The sequence below is a fragment of the Staurois parvus genome, unplaced genomic scaffold (genome assembly GCF_062004578.1).
Source record: "Staurois parvus isolate SC_StPar_1 unplaced genomic scaffold, SC_StPar_1.0 ptg000264l, whole genome shotgun sequence".
Lineage (NCBI taxonomy): Eukaryota > Metazoa > Chordata > Amphibia > Anura > Ranidae > Staurois > Staurois parvus.
Window position 1 is genome coordinate 9850276 of NW_028318060.1, and position 16023 is coordinate 9866298.

Genomic DNA, 16023 nt, shown 5'->3' on the forward strand with positions numbered 1-16023 from the left:
ATGGACACTGTGCTGTGTGGTCAGTTTACAAAAGTAAATCTTCCAGTATCACCTCTACGCCAATGACACGCAAATTTACCTCTCCACCCCTCACCTCACCCCTTCAGTCTCCGCCCGTATCGCCCACCTACTGAACAACATATCAGACTGGATGTCGCTCCATTTCCTCAAATTGAACCTTTCCAAAACTGAGCTCCTAATTTTCCCCCCGGCCCGCACCCCCCCCATCCTCTCCATCACGACCAACAACGCCACCATCAGTCCCATCCCACAAAGTCCTAGGTGTCACTCTAGACTCCAACCTGTCCTTCCAACCCCATGTCCAATCATTGGCAAACTCATGCAGGCTCCACCTCCACAACATCTCCAAAATATGTACGTTCCTAACCCCAGACACTACTAAACAACTCATTCACTCCCTTATTCTTGCACGTCTGGACTACTGCAACTCCCTTCCCACCGGCCTACCCCAACGCAGGCTATCCCCACTTCAGTCTATCCTGAACTCTGCGGCCAGACTCATCCACCTTACCAACCGCTCCGCTTCTGCCACCCCCCTCTGTCATGCCCTCCACTGGCTTCCGATTGCTCAACGCATTATATTAAAAATACTAACACTGACATACAAAGCCATTCATAACGCTGCCCCAAACTACCTCACCGACCTGATACCCAAATATCACCCAACCCGTACTCTTCGCTGCTCACAAGACCTCCGACTTTCTAGCTCCCTGGTCTCCTCCTCCCATGCCCGACTGCAGGACTTCTCCTGGACTTCCCCCATCCTCTGGAACTCACTACCCCAATCCATCAGACTGTGTCCTACCCTCCACACCTTTAGGCGCACCCTGAAAACCCATCTCTTCAGGGAAGCCTACCCCACCCTCACTTAACAGCCGATCTCCTCCACTCCTCCTACCACTCCATCCCCCACAGCCACTTCTTCCTGTACTACTATCCCCTCCCTCCTAGATTGTAAGCTTGAAAGAGCAGGGCCCTCGAACCCCTCGAGTACTGTTTTGTTACTGTATTGTCTCATGTTCTGTCCCCACTATAATGTACAGCACTGAGCAAACCTTTTGGCGTTATATAAATACTGTATAATAATAATAAATCTGATACTCTAACTTCTTACTGGGAATGGGTTAGAGCCTTGCTTGTATTACATATTCAATATTGGTCTGGTTTAACACGTATTTTGCTTGCAAACAAGAGTAATGTAGCTTTTAATAATAATAACATTATCAGGAGCTCTTTCTGGATTATCCATGAATCTAGAATTCACCATTAGGAAAACAAAGTTATTTTACTAAATTAATATATATATATACATACATATAAAATACCACCTCAAACTACATTTATGAAAAAAGTCTTGAAAGTGTCTAATTCTTTCAAATAGGTGACACTTACATATGCCATAAGAAAACTTTTGTGGTTGAAAATTATGTGTTAAAATAGATACTCTTTTTAAAAATGTATTTACTTATTGTATTTTGCAATCGGTGATAGCCTCACATGGCAGTACCCAGGTCATAATGCCTTTTGTTTTACAAAGAAATTACTTATTAGCCCTACAAAGGACCAGAATAATGAGCTTCACCCCCCCCCCCAATAGACTTCACTGCAAAATTCTCCAACTTCAAGCAACATTCACAAAAACCAAACCTAAGCAGATGTGCTTATCACTATAAGTCATGTAGCACTTGAATATCTAGATACAAAACTATTGATGTATGGACAGTTGGAACTCATGTCTCATATACAATTTCCACCAACAAAGTTTAGCTTTATCAATTTAAGTGAAAGGTGCAAGGAGCAGCACAAATACAAAATGATAACTCCATGGCATGATTTTATTCTATTTAAGACCAAATGGAAAAAAAAAACCTCACATCCGGTGAGTGCAATGTAATCAAGTATAGTGGCACCAGTCCTCAGTCCTTGCTGATATGTCATGGACTCTTTCAGAGAACTTAAACAACCCAGCTACATAGTGTGATGATGCCAGCTAAGCCCAACCTATAAGTTTTGTCAGCAGTAAAAACTTTATTTTTAAAACAGTTTCTTTTGTTAATGTATTATTTTTTTTCTACAGCTCTGGGAGTACTTTTAAACTACCACTATCTGTTCCTGACACAATGACATCATGGTTGGCCAGTGCATTTGTTCTTTCCAACACACTTGGATTGGGATTTACTGATAAACAAGCTGAGGTGATATAGATTGTAGAAAAATTTTAGAATGTAAAATGGTTTTAGATTTCAAAGTAGGGTTATCTGTGAACAAACAAAACTTACTTTATAAGACTAAATAGACTTTTTTTTGTTAACAAGTTAAAATGAATACTTTGGGGTATATTTGTAAATCTTTTTACACAAAATTCTCACAATTGAATTTGCCTATTGAATCCATTTAGAAAAAAAGGTGTGAATTTGGAGTGAAAGCTGTGAGAAACCTGTGTAAGAACATTCATAAATAGACCACTTTTGTCTCCTTATTAAAGCAGAATTAAATTCTTGTTTTTTTCTTTTTTAATGTGCCAATATGCACCACATATTAGCATATTATGGCAGACTTACCTGTTATACGATCCCCTTCAGCACTGTGGTGTCAGTGCTGGTTATGAGCATTTTTATTCTTCTCCTGGACTTCCTTCTAAGTCAGGACTGTGTGTCCACTTGACTGGCTGACTTTCCGCACAGGAAAGACATCATCAGATGTACTCTGAGCTGTGTTGGTGCAGCTCAGGGTTAATTAACACTGATAGGCAGGGAGAGACACATATGATAAAAAGACCAGTAGAGTCTATTCTGTCATTAAAAAAACTACTACAGCAGTTTTTTTCAGGATCAATTCCAAATTAACTTGAAACTATTCTATTTAGGTCGGTTATTTCACATTTTAATTCTGATTCCACAGAAACAAAAAGAAGAATGTAGGTTAAAGAGAAAATTGATAACTTACGATTAATTTTGAAATGATGAACCTTAAAATACACAATACTCAAGACCCTAACTTATCTATACTTACAGCTAAACAGTGTCAGGCATAAATTGCAAAGAGCTGTTTTGCTGAATAATAGTTCAAGCGCACCCTTTTTTTTCCATTCTTATTACCACCGTCTTGCTGCGGTACTACGTCTTAAGCAACTTAGTCTTTTTGGTTGTTTTTGCACACAATTGCTTACATAGGAAGTCTGGCCTGAGCACTGACCCACAAGGTCTGCTCTTCAAATGTTGATAAAACGGCGATGGCTTACCCAGGCTCCCTCACTAAGGGCCCATCCACATAACAATGTGTGCGCTGTAATGCATGTTTTTGTTCATTTAGGAGGGTTGTAGTGCACTGCATTAGGCAGACCCTTATAAAATGAAGAGCATCGATGGACCATAATGCATGCAAAAATTGTTCAGGTTTCAATTTTTTTTGCAGAGCTCTGCAATACACGCTATGTGCACCACATGCACATTGTGGAGGTGAATGAATGGCACCACAGCAAACCAACACATGTGACATGCATTACTATGTTTTATAGTAAAATGCAATACCCCAACACAAAGTTATGGATAGATTTTAAGTGGGGCAGAAGCCACCTGTCCTTAGATTCCCCATTTGTGTTATGTGTCCTGAACTTTCAGGCACCCTACTTTTGTAAAAGCAGACTATCAAAGTGTAGCACTACTCCTGCTCTCAGGCCTTCTACTGGGCCCCTCCTTCCCTGATCACACGTGGTCCTTGCTGTGGAAGCCAATGAGGTCCAGAGATTTCCTCCTTTCCAGCGCCACTACCTGGAGGTGAGCCTCTTCCCAACTGGGCCCACTCCCAGGCTCCTGCACCTCAGCCTTATCTCTCCATCTTCCATCCAAACTCTCCTTCTGCTGAGCAGGCTCTTCCACATTTAAGGGCTGCCCTATCCCCATGCCAAGTCTCTTGCTTGGGGATTGGCCAGGGTCCCCTACGTGTGCAGGCCAGCACCTCCTCACCCCTGCTCACTGCTTCTAGAATCTTCTCCAAGATTCTAGAGCAGGAGGAGGTATCAGGAAACTGAGTTGCACAGCCTCTCAACTCTGACCAAAATTTGACCCGACTTTTACACCCAGGCTGCTTCTCAGCACTCCTAACTAATAAAACAAACTCTAGCTCCCCCCAGCTATCTAGAGGGGCGCTAGAAAAGTTTCACATGCTACATTTACATTGTGGTAGCCAGTACTCCCACCACACTACAGGGTTCGATTTAGTAAAACTGAAGAGTGCAAAATCTGGGGCAGCTCTGCATGGTAGCCAGTCAGCTTCTAACATCAGCTTGTTCACTTTGACAAAAAAAAACTGGAAGCTGAATGGTTTCTATGCAGATTTTGCACACTCCAGTTCAAACCCAATACTCAGAAAATCCACAGATTTCTTTATAGTCAGTGGCACATATAAACAACATGTTGGCATACAATTTATTCTGATTAGCTAGCTACTTAAAACAGTTGGAATTGTTCACATCCAACAGTCTTCTTTTGTACCATTTTTGGGTTTTAAGTGAATAGTTCTGAAAAAGATATTAAAACAGTTGATGAGGATCTGAGAAATGAGGTGCCCTATCCCTGCCCTTCTCGCCACCTCGTGACAAAGGACTGGCCAATCTCACACTGTGCTGTCACTTATGTAACAATGCCACTCTCAACTCCACCCTGCACAAGGATTGTCCAGATAGCAGGACTACAATCTAGGTGTCAGTAGCCTGAGAGAGATTGTCACTGGGTTAAATTAACTAAGCAATTAACTCTATAAAATCCAAACTGCCACCAGATAGCTTTGGGCCTATCAAGTCTTCACAATATTACAAGAACAAATATGAAAAATAAACGTTTGTACACACACTGTCACCGCAGGCAGGTATATTCAGAGATTTATCATACAGTAGCACTCTTCAAGAGACAGGGATCCTTTTAGTTTGCATTAACAAAGTTAGAAACAATTTCAACACTTTTCACACTAGGGTTTAATAATGAAAATGTCAAAATGGTACAAATAAAATATTTACAGAAAAAAGGATATTACAAGGAAACAGAGACCATAAAGCAACAGAGAATACAAAAGGAGTTGAAAATGAAGAATACTTTCAAAGTCTTTGGTTTTAACAGAGTTCAGTCAATAAGCAAATTGTTATCGGCTCTCATAACTTGACAGATGTTTTTTCCTTGATGGTACACGAGAGCTAGTCAAAAGGTCCTCACATTCCCTTTTTCTGTGGTATCAAATGGGTATTGACAGAAACCATCTGACCAATCATCCGGTTTAAGGGGTAAGGGCTGGGAGGTCACCATGCTTATGGCCAAGTCCCAAATACAGTTTCTTATAAATTCATAATTTTGAATACCTACCACTTACAATCTGCTACCATGCAGATTATGGTCCAGCATGAAATTAGCTTTAATATGGACATACTGTAGATATGAAAGGTCTCGGATATCTATGGGAGGGGTGTGGAGACCTAATCCACTCTGGTACCTCCTAGCATAGGTGTTTGGGCTCAAAATGCTACCCAATAACTGAGGGAGGTAAATATGTATATATTCTGGCTGTGTTGCCATTATTTCATGAGTTATGAAATAAGCTGAAGTTTTAGAGTCTTGGCTGCTAACCATTCTAGCAGAAATGTGAATTGGCTATTCCCTTCAGCTGAGCTATTTACGACTGGATATCTGTTAGTTCTCTGGATTGCTCAAGCTTGGAGGGTGACAGTTTTCTTAGGTTTTCAAGCTGAAATTGTGGATTGGAATATGGTGAGGTATGGGTGTCTGATCAATGCATTAACAACAAAGTCCTGGAATCAGTTAACAGTTTGTGTATTGTATAAACTGAAGGAAGGAGGGAGAAAGGTCACTGTGCTATGCCTTCTCTTGAAGAAATGGCATGGACTAGTGACGTGGACAAAATGGCTGCTACACACCTATAAATGTTAACAGGACAATCTGGATCTGATGTTCCAGAGCAGGGTGGACTGACCATTAGAGCACTCGGACACTGTCCGAGGGCCAGTGTCAGTAGGGGGCCCCATGAAATGCCCCTGGTACCTTTTTATAGACTTTTTTTGGTGTGCTTTGAGTGTGGTCAAGAACACAGGGGCCCCATGATCCCCTATTGCCCGGAGTCCCCATGAGTTGTCAGTCCTCCCCTGTTCCAGAGTATACATGGCTGCAGATAGACTATTATTTTGTTCATATTATTTGAAAAGATGAGACTAACAATATCTGGTTTATTACAACTTATTGTTTTACCCTTTTTTCACACAGCTCCAAGTATATCAGAATGTGTCTCTCACTCTGAATCTCCCTTATTCAGTAATCAGAGGTGAAATATTCATTCTGGAAGTCATTTTATTCAACCATTTGAACACAACAATAGAGGTATTATATATTTTGAATTTGATCTGTGTATGTTATATTAGTGCAAGAAAATGTATTTAATCTTCCTTGGTCACTTTTGATTAACATTTCCCAAATCATTAAAGTGGTTGTAAATCTCAGACATAAAATGTACTTGTCTCAATCCGGAGCACTAAGTGTATTTTCTGTCTGCTGCCTCATTCCTCTGCTATCTGCATGAGTCACTTCTGACAGGTTTTCCTAACACCAAGAGGAAAAAAAGGTGACAGGAGAGGGACCTCCAGCACACAGCCTGTAATTGAAAGACTCAGCTCTGTTTCTGTGTGAAGGGGGTGTGTCCAATCAGCTTTCAGAGATCTCCTAACTGAGCACCGCAATGTGTAATTTCAGCTCCCTGCCCCCTGTTTTCTGAACGTTCAGACAACCTTGATGTGACAAACCCAACCGGGACAGGGGCTTTTGGAGGGGACTAGGGGCTAGCCTTCTACCCACTGATTATGGCCCATGGAGTGAGTAGATCACTCTCTAATGATAGACAACAACGCTATGAACACTGATAGAGAGGCTTGGATTAATTCTCTGCGTAAAGACAATAAATCTTCCCTTCTGGAGTGGATAAAAAGATGTAATAATAATTTTGTACAGGTTACTAGAAATAAGGAATATGGTGGCCCTCATGAGGACTGGGTTGTAGAAGCTCCTCTACTTGGGACATAAATATTTTTCAATAATCTTCCTCAAGAAATCTATGAAGACAAAATAATTCTACTTTTCCAACTGTTGAAATATTGTATAAGTTTTGTCTTATGCTGGATAGATTTTACAAGTGAAAGATAACACCTGAAAGACAGCATGTGTAATGTACTTTGTGTATTCAGGGGTGGGTTTGTTGCTGGGCTATACGTGGTGGGCTTCCTGATTAATCAAAGTATTGTCTTGGTGCCTGGCTGTTGATTAGCTTACTGTTAATTAGATCACTGTTGGCTGTACTGTTTACCATTTGCATTGTAAAGGATAATGTGGTCAAACTCTTACCTAATTAGTGTGGGATGTTTATCCTAATGTATGATAGTTGTGTTTATTGTAACTGTGGGCACTGCCCCTATTTCTGGAGTGTATAAAAATCTGTGTTTTCTGTTCAATAAAGAGTTCCAGTTTGGCATCTAAGCTAGTCTCATCTAGTCTTGTGTGCAATGCCGGCTATAATAACTTGGTTCTGTGTTCCAGTGGCGAGGAAGTGGTTCTCTGATGTAATCACCCAATTGGGGTGACAGGGGTTCTGTCACACTTGATAAATTCTGGACTTTGAATTGATGTAGAGAAGAGAAGATTGCAGATAAACAGGATCAACCTATGTAGGAGGATTTCTTTCATCTCTGTGTATCACCTGAGGCCAGTCACTTCACTGGGTATATGTAAGGGTTTACAACCACTTTAAGAGCTCATTCACATTACATGGTCAGTACATCAGGATACCATTATTTTTCATTCGCATCCCAATGCTATGGAGCAACCAACCTTCATTACAATGCACTGCAACATATGACAATGCACTACAGTACTGCCTTGGAAAAAATAGCAGAAATCCGATTTTGAGTCTGTTGTACACCTTTGGAATCTCATTAAAATTAATAGTTTGCCTGTGACAGGTATTTCAGGACAGTAACTGGAAAGGTGCTAATCATTATAGGTTGCCAAAGTTATTAAATGAGCATTTATTAAAGTATATTTGAAGTCAAAAATTGTTGCTCCCATTTTGGATACTGTATAGAAAGAAACTATTAAAATCCCTGTTAGTTTTTTGCCATCTGTGTCCCTTTTGAGAGACCTTCCTTCAGTTCTTGTTCTGTTAATACAACAGGAAGTGAGAAGAAATGTCGTTAAAGTGAAGAAATCCTCTCTTAAGCCTTGTACACACAGGCCAAAAATCATCTGAAATAGGCTGGTTCAGCAGGACTTTCAGGCCATGTATACAGCTGTCTGTTCTACAGAAGCCAGTCTTACGACTGCCAAACGTGCATGCTGGAAAACAGCATCCAACCCACATCCAAACAGTACTTGCAGCCAATGACTGAGAGCCCTGATCAGTGTGTTCATCGCTTTTGTTGGTACAGCACTCTTTCAATTTTCTCCGTTCAGTATGCTGGGTTGAATGAAAAAAAAATGTGTGTGTACCCAACTTGGGTCAGTTGTCACAGGAATTCTATTCCTTTTCTGCATAACAATGAATGTAATGTTTAAAAACAGAGTGCAGCGCTGCACTCTGTTTTTATCTGTTACTTGTAGGTATACTGTGATTACCTTTAGTGCCTTAGCTGCTTACTTAGGAGCGCTCACTTTATACCTTTTATTAATGAATGTAATGTTATTACAGGAAAGGAGCAGTATTCACTCAGTTTCCACCATGGTAAGCCTTCATAATAACAATTATAATAACAATTATAAAAGACTGTTCTGGCAGGTTCAGAAGAGATGTATAAAAATATATATTTTAAGCGTATGTAAAAATAGGTATTGCAGCCATAAATTGTTTAAATAGAAAACACATTTATTAAAAAAATGATCTATGCTCTACATTTGCAGGTTCTTGTTTCTGTGCAGCCAAGTGACTCATTTGAAATTGTAGAGTCAAACAATGCAAGTACAGTAAACCAACAGACTTTGAATGTTCTCAGTATGGAAGGAAAAACTTGTCTGTTTCCAATCAGACCAAAAATACTGGGAGAGATCCCAGTAACAGTTAAAACAATTTCCAAAGGAGCAGCTTCTGACACTGTTACTGGGAAAGTAATAGTAAAGGTAAATAAATACATTGCTGGAATGGAATTTGTGGGGTTGATTTACTAAATTTTCACTTTGTGAATTTATCATTTATCCCAGTGAATGAAGTGAAAGAAAATTAAAATTCACTTTGCAAAGAATATCTAATCATGTGCAAGGAAAACTTGATTTTTGCTTATGCATGATCGAATAATTGAAGTCTACATTACTTCACCGCATTCATCAAGCTAAATTTATTTTCTCTTTGCATAGTGAATTTTCATTAAGCTTCTGATGTGCTGACTTCAACCATCCAATTGTGCAGGAAAAAATGTTTAATTTTCTTTGCAAGTGGTTGATTTTCTCTTCAGTTTTACTAAATATGTATAAATTCACTTTGCAAAGTTAAGGTTCACTTTAAATTGAAAATTCCTTACTGCTTTAGTAAATCAGGGTTAATGCATGTTAATGTATAACATACATGAATTGCGTGTGAATACCCTCACATTCCTTATGTACTGAAATGTATTGTAATTGTACTGTCTCCTTTATATTGTAAAGCACTGCGCAAACTGTTGCGCTATATAAATCCTGTATAATAATAATAATAATAATAATAATAATAATAACGTGTGCTGAATGTAAACAGAAACCTACAGAGGAACTTCATTCTCAATCAATATTGACTATTTTTACTCCTTATGCTGCTAGCATTAGTAAATAGATAGGAAATTATATCCTCTTTACTTTTTTAAACAGTTTTTTTACATTTCTTTAGTTACTTCCAAGTTTCCATGCCTAGGAGGTAAATGCGACATGAATCATCTGCCCTTACTTAAGATGGCCAGAAATGCAAGGGGTGTTTTTCAAAGTGATATCTCAGGAAAAAAAAGCATGGAGACATGGATGGATGGGAGAGTTGGCTTTGAATATTAAACATTAATGAAATAGTGATTTTGGTTTGTGGTGCTCAGATAAATTCCACTTTAAGCTAATACAAATATTAACTTAGCACCACATGGGGGCGGCCGGGGGGAGCAAACATGTGCCTGATGCCCCGATTAAAATACTGCTAGGCTGCCTCCATGTGACAGCACTCAGGCCTAGAAATTGGTCCCTCACACACTAGCTTTCCTCTTTGAGAGACCAGGGTAATGGAGCACATTAACGCCAGAGACAGCCAGGCTATTAGGATTTACAGTAGGAGGTCAGCAATGGCAGCACCCATAATAGTAAGAAGAGATTCTTAGCCTTCTGTCAATATCATAAAAAAGTAATTAAATTGCTTGTGTTACCTTTTGTGCGGTCTGTTCCATGATACATCAGTCAGATTATTTTTTTTCAGATGTTATAAAAGATCTGCTATTTTAATACTTCAGTTATAGAAAAAAGTCTGTACTGAAATTTGTAATAATTGTTGAAAGCTATCTTGTAATTGTTTATCATTAATACAAGCTTTATTATAGCAGGATACTATCATGCTCACTGGTTTTCTCTGCCCTTATAAAGAAATACTGTAGATACTAACAATGGAAAACACTTTACAGTGTTTTGTCTATTTGTCTTTAGGCTGAAGGAGTGAAGATGTATCATTCAGAGTCTGCAATTTTGGACTTAAAAACCACAACAGGTCCCAATGTCCCGCTTACAAAAACCTTATCATTTACTTTCCCCCCTGATATGGTGGAAGGAAGTGAGGAAGCATATATAAATATTATTGGTAAGAAATTCTGTTTTTTAGAAATAAAACTTGTGTTATTCAGCATATCTCAAATATTCATTAAAGAACTAAATGAAGAACTAAAGCTGAGCCAGTGGCTCCTGCTACTGTCAATCACAGCCAGCAAGCCAATAAGGAGAGAGTGGGGTGGCGAGGCTCAGCCACATCTGTGTGAAAATTGATGCACAGGGCAGCGGTTCAGGAGCGAGCTTCACAAGAGGGAGGGGCCAGGAGTGCCAGTGGAGGACCCAAGAAGAGGAGGGTTGCTCTGTGCAAAACCACTGCACAGAGAAGGTAAGTATAATATGTTTGTTATTTGAAAAAAATACATTACCTTTAATACCAGTAGCATCAAAAATGATCTTGTCGTCCTGGTGATGCTAACATATAGAAAGCTGAAATCTGGATGCTACAAGTTTCTGTATGCAATTAATCTTTATCCCATTTTGTTAAAAAGGCCAGTACATAAACTGAAAATATGTACAAAGGAACAAACACCTTTTGTCTGTCTTAGTATCCACCCTACTCCTGCAGTTATTGGCACACATACAATGCCCTCCCCTTATCCCCTTCATCCATCCTCTCACTGGATCCAAGTCTAGCACTTTTTATTCTTCCCTTGGCAAAATATTATCTCTATGCCTGCACATATATCAACTACAGCAACTGAAGCTCAGGACTATAACAGACCAAAAGACAAAAACAGTCCACACTTAGGATGGAGAATTCACAAATGTTTGAATTTCCTGTGCAAATATTGAATTCTTGCCAAGGATTGGCACATAATAAATAATAAGTATTAAAAAGGTATTTTAAAAATATAAAAAATGAAGGAACATTATCAACACTTAGCAGTTACAATGAATATAACAGAATATGTAAAAGGTAATCAAGGTTGCAAAAATTCAAAACAAACGACAGGTTGCAAAAGAAAGTAGGACAAACCCCCAAAAATTCTTCAAACGTAATAACCGCTTCCCTGCTGCCCTATAATAGAAGAACTGCTACAGGGCGGCAGAGCTGCACAAAATCACATATATATATATATATATATATATATATATATATATATATATATATATATACGTGATTTGCATTTCCAGGTAGGGAACGTGCGCGTGCTGCGCCACCCTACCCGCGCCGCCATTGATGGCTGGGCATGTCAGTCACAGCCGGAGATTCCCCGCTGGCACCCGGCAATCACAGTGCAAAGCTGACAGGGAAGAGGCCTGTGTGTAAACAACACAGGTCTCTATCCTGCCAGCAAGAACATGCTGTTTTGTATTTCTCTGCACAGCAGAGAAATACAAAACAGCATGCCTCCCTAGTAAAACAGCACACAGCACACATAGCAAAACACATACAGCACACATAGTAAAACACACATAGCATACAGTTAACCCCTTTGATTGCCAAACGTTAACCCCTTCCTGCCCAGTGTCATTAGTACAGTGTTAGTGCTTTTTATTAGCACTGATCACTGTATTAGTGTCACTATGATATCATTGGCAGTTAGTCAGTTCCCAACTAGTGTCAGAATACCCGCCGCAGTCCCGCAGTCCTGCTATAAGTCGCTGATCGCTACCATTACTAGTATAAAAAAAAAAAAAAAAACTAATTGCAGTATATATACTGCCATGTGTAGACGCTATAACTTTCATGTAAACCAATTAATGTACACGTATTGGGATTTTTTTTAGAAAATACATGTAGCAGAATACATTTTGGCCTACATTTATGATAAAATTTGATTTTCTAAATTTTTTTATTGGGTATGTTTAATAGCAAAAAGTCAAAAATATTGTTTTATTTTTTCAAAATTGCCGGTCTTTTTTTGTTTATAGTTCAAAAAATAAAAACCGCAGAGGTGATCAAATACCACCGAAAGAAAGCTCTATTTGTGGGAAAAAAAGGTCATACATTTAATTTATGTACAGCTTTGCATGACCGCGCAATTGTCAGTTAAAGTAATGCAGCGCCGTAGCACAAAAAATGGCCCGGTCAGGAAGGGGAGTAAATTCTCTGGAGGGCAAATGGTTAATATTAAAAATGTCATGTCTAAACATGTAGTCCTTTTACAAGATAATTTTGAGCTGGTGACTGGGAAAAAAGAGAAGGCAAAGTTATTAAATGCCTTCTTCAGCTCTGTGTATACAAAGGAAAATAGGAGAGCTCAAGTTCATAATGGGGATAGTACTGACATAGCCCCAAATGATCCACTGTGGCTCAAAATTGATATGGTTCAGAACAGGGGTGGGCTGACAACTCATGGGGCCCCCAGGCAATAGGGGATCATGGGGCCCCTGTGTCCTTGCCCAAACTCAAAAAAGCCTATGAAAAAGGTACCAGGGGCATCTCATGGGGCCCCCTACTGACCCCGGGCCCTCGGGCAGTGCCCGATTTTCCAAATGGTCAGTCTGCCCCTGGTCCAGAAGCATTTACACAAATAAAGGTGCATATAGCACCTGGACCATATGGCATAAATCCACATGCCCTATAAAAGTTAAGCTCCTGTTATTTTAAAGCCATTGTCTCTAATTTGTAGAGACTCTTTAATGACTGGCATAGAAGCACTGGCTTGGCATAAGGCCAATGTGATGCCTATATCTAAAAAGGGATCAAAGTCTCTACCAAGTCTTTACAGACCGGTTAGTTTAACTTCTATATTGGGAAGATGCTTGAGAGTTTAATAAAAGATCACACAAATCTGATTTCTTTTTATGAGGATGTAATGAAAAACTTAGCTAATGTATAAGGTAAATTCTTCAAACTTAGAAAATTCAGTTTGCAAATGGACAGAAAACTGCCTAAAAGACCATATTCAGAGGGTAATGATTAAGGCATGCGGAACTCTACTATGAAGAAAGATTAGCTGAACTGAATGTATTGCATCTTGAGAAGAGGTAATTAAGGAGGGATACGATCACCATGTATAAATACATAAGTAATCAATATAGTGAACTTGGTGTAACCTAATTCACTTTCAGGTCATTACAAAATTTACCATCCATGTACGGAATGGCTTCTTCACAATAAGAGCTGTGAAAATGTGAAATAGACTCACTCAAGAACTAGTTCTGGCTAGCTCTGTAGATTATTTTAAAAAGAGGGGTGCATACATTCCTAAATGCACGAAATATAACTGGATACTAACATTTATAGGTAATAACACCAGGAGTAGTTGATCCAGGAAATATCTGATTTTCTCCTGGGGAGCAGGAAGGAATTTTTTTTACCTTGCTGGAGCAAACTGAACTAAGCTTTATTAGATTGTTTTCCTTCCTCTGGATCAACTGTGGATATAGGACTGTGTATATGGAGATTTTCTATTTGCTTGTTCTTTCTATTGCCTGAACTAGATGGACTTGTGTCTTTTTTTAACCTGACTATGTTACTTTGACTGGTAAACAGTATCTTATACAGTATCTCTAAGCACATTAGTTAATTCAGATTTATGCATACTAGAATTATACATATATGTTTCTTATATGAATGTATGCTTCTTTAATACTCTTTTAAAACAGGTAATCTTCTTATACCTTCAATTGATGGCCTAGAGTCTCTGATACAAATGCCATGTGGCTGTGGTGAACAAAACATGATTTTCCTTGCTCCAGACATCTATGTTCTTCAGTACTTAGAAGCTTCTAACCAAGCAACTGAATACATAAGAACAAGAGCCACAGAGAATATGCAACAAGGTATATTACTTAATGTTTATAACTGACTAAGCCAGATTAAGACCTATGATTCAGCCAATTTGTTTCTTGGTATGTTAATTGGTGGACCAGGCTTTTACTAGACATGAGCACATTGGAGTGTAATTAATAAATCTTTCCAGATCCCAAGGGTGCCTACAGTGTACTAAACCCACAAAGGTCATGCACCTATTTGAATACATTTAGTACCTTGGATATAGAAACCACACCAGCTGGTGCATGGAAATATGTTTTTTATTGTTGTTAAACACTCTTGATAATTACAATAAATATAATATTCTACATTTCAGCATTATATGACATTACATTTTTTTAAATTTTTGTATACCCAGGCTATCAAAATGAATTAAATTATAGGAGACATGATGGTTCATTTAGTGCATTTGGAAACTATGATTCTTCTGGAAGTACATGGTAAGCACATTGTACATCATTTTTTATATATATATATATATATATATATACATCAGTCCCTCCGCTCATGCCAGGGTGCTAGATGTAATCTTAAACTCCCATCTGTCCTTTCAGCCCCAAATCCAATCGCTGTCCAAATCTTGTAGACTTCACCTCCGCAACATGTCCAAGATCCGCCCGTTCTTAACCTCTGAAACTACTAAACAACTTATTCACTCCCTGGTTATCTCTCACCTCGACTATTGTAACTCCCTCCTCATTGGCTTACCTAATCGCAGGCTATCCCCACTTCAGTCTATCATGAATGCTGCTGCCAGACTCATCCACCTTACTTACCGTTCCATATTTGCCATCCCTCTCTGCCAATCCCTCCACTGGCTTCCCATTGCCCAACGAATAAAATTAAAAACATTAACAATAACATATAAAGCCATTTATAACTCTGACTTAAATTATATCACCAATTTTGATTCCAAATATCACCCAAACTGCACTCTCTGCTCCTCACAATACCTCTACTCTCTAGCTCCCTTGTCTCCTCCTCTCATGCTCATCTGCAGGACATCTCCAGAGCCTCCCCCATCCTCTGGAACTCTCTACCCCAATTTATCAGATTATCGCCTACTCACTTTTAGGCGATCTCTGAAAATCTTTTTAGTGAAGCCTATCATGCCTTCAGCTAATAATGGAATCTTCTCTTCCTCCTACCAGTCCAGCCCCCACAGTTATTACCTTTTGTACCTAGCCCCTCCCTCTTAGATTGTAAGCTCCAAGGAGCAGGGCCCTCCTAACCCTCTTGTATTGAACTGTATTGTTGCTGTATTGTCTCCCATTATATTGTAAAGCGCTGAGCAAACTGTTGGCGCTATATAAATCCTGTATAATAATAATAACAATAATATATATACACACACACACAGAAAGAGAGAGAGATCATCTTTTAATTTTAATAGGTCTTGTTTATTAAATAATCACATAAATGTGACTTTTTCCTGCTTGTTAGTATGAGTACAAATCTCATATTCAGCAA

At 39.0% G+C, this 16023-nt stretch overlaps 1 protein-coding gene across 1 annotated transcript in view; it reads left to right on the plus strand.

Annotated features, from left to right (window-relative positions):
- LOC149459305 (CD109 antigen-like) overlaps window positions 1-16023 on the plus strand; it is a 106412-nt gene that overhangs the window by 67292 nt on the left and 23097 nt on the right. Inside the window, exons 19-24 of the mRNA XM_089681385.1 lie at window positions 2099-2216; window positions 6288-6401; window positions 8964-9179; window positions 10710-10860; window positions 14385-14561; window positions 14912-14993. Of these exons, the coding sequence (XP_089537511.1) occupies window positions 2099-2216; window positions 6288-6401; window positions 8964-9179; window positions 10710-10860; window positions 14385-14561; window positions 14912-14993 (858 nt within the window). The remainder of the gene's footprint in view (window positions 1-2098; window positions 2217-6287; window positions 6402-8963; window positions 9180-10709; window positions 10861-14384; window positions 14562-14911; window positions 14994-16023) is intronic.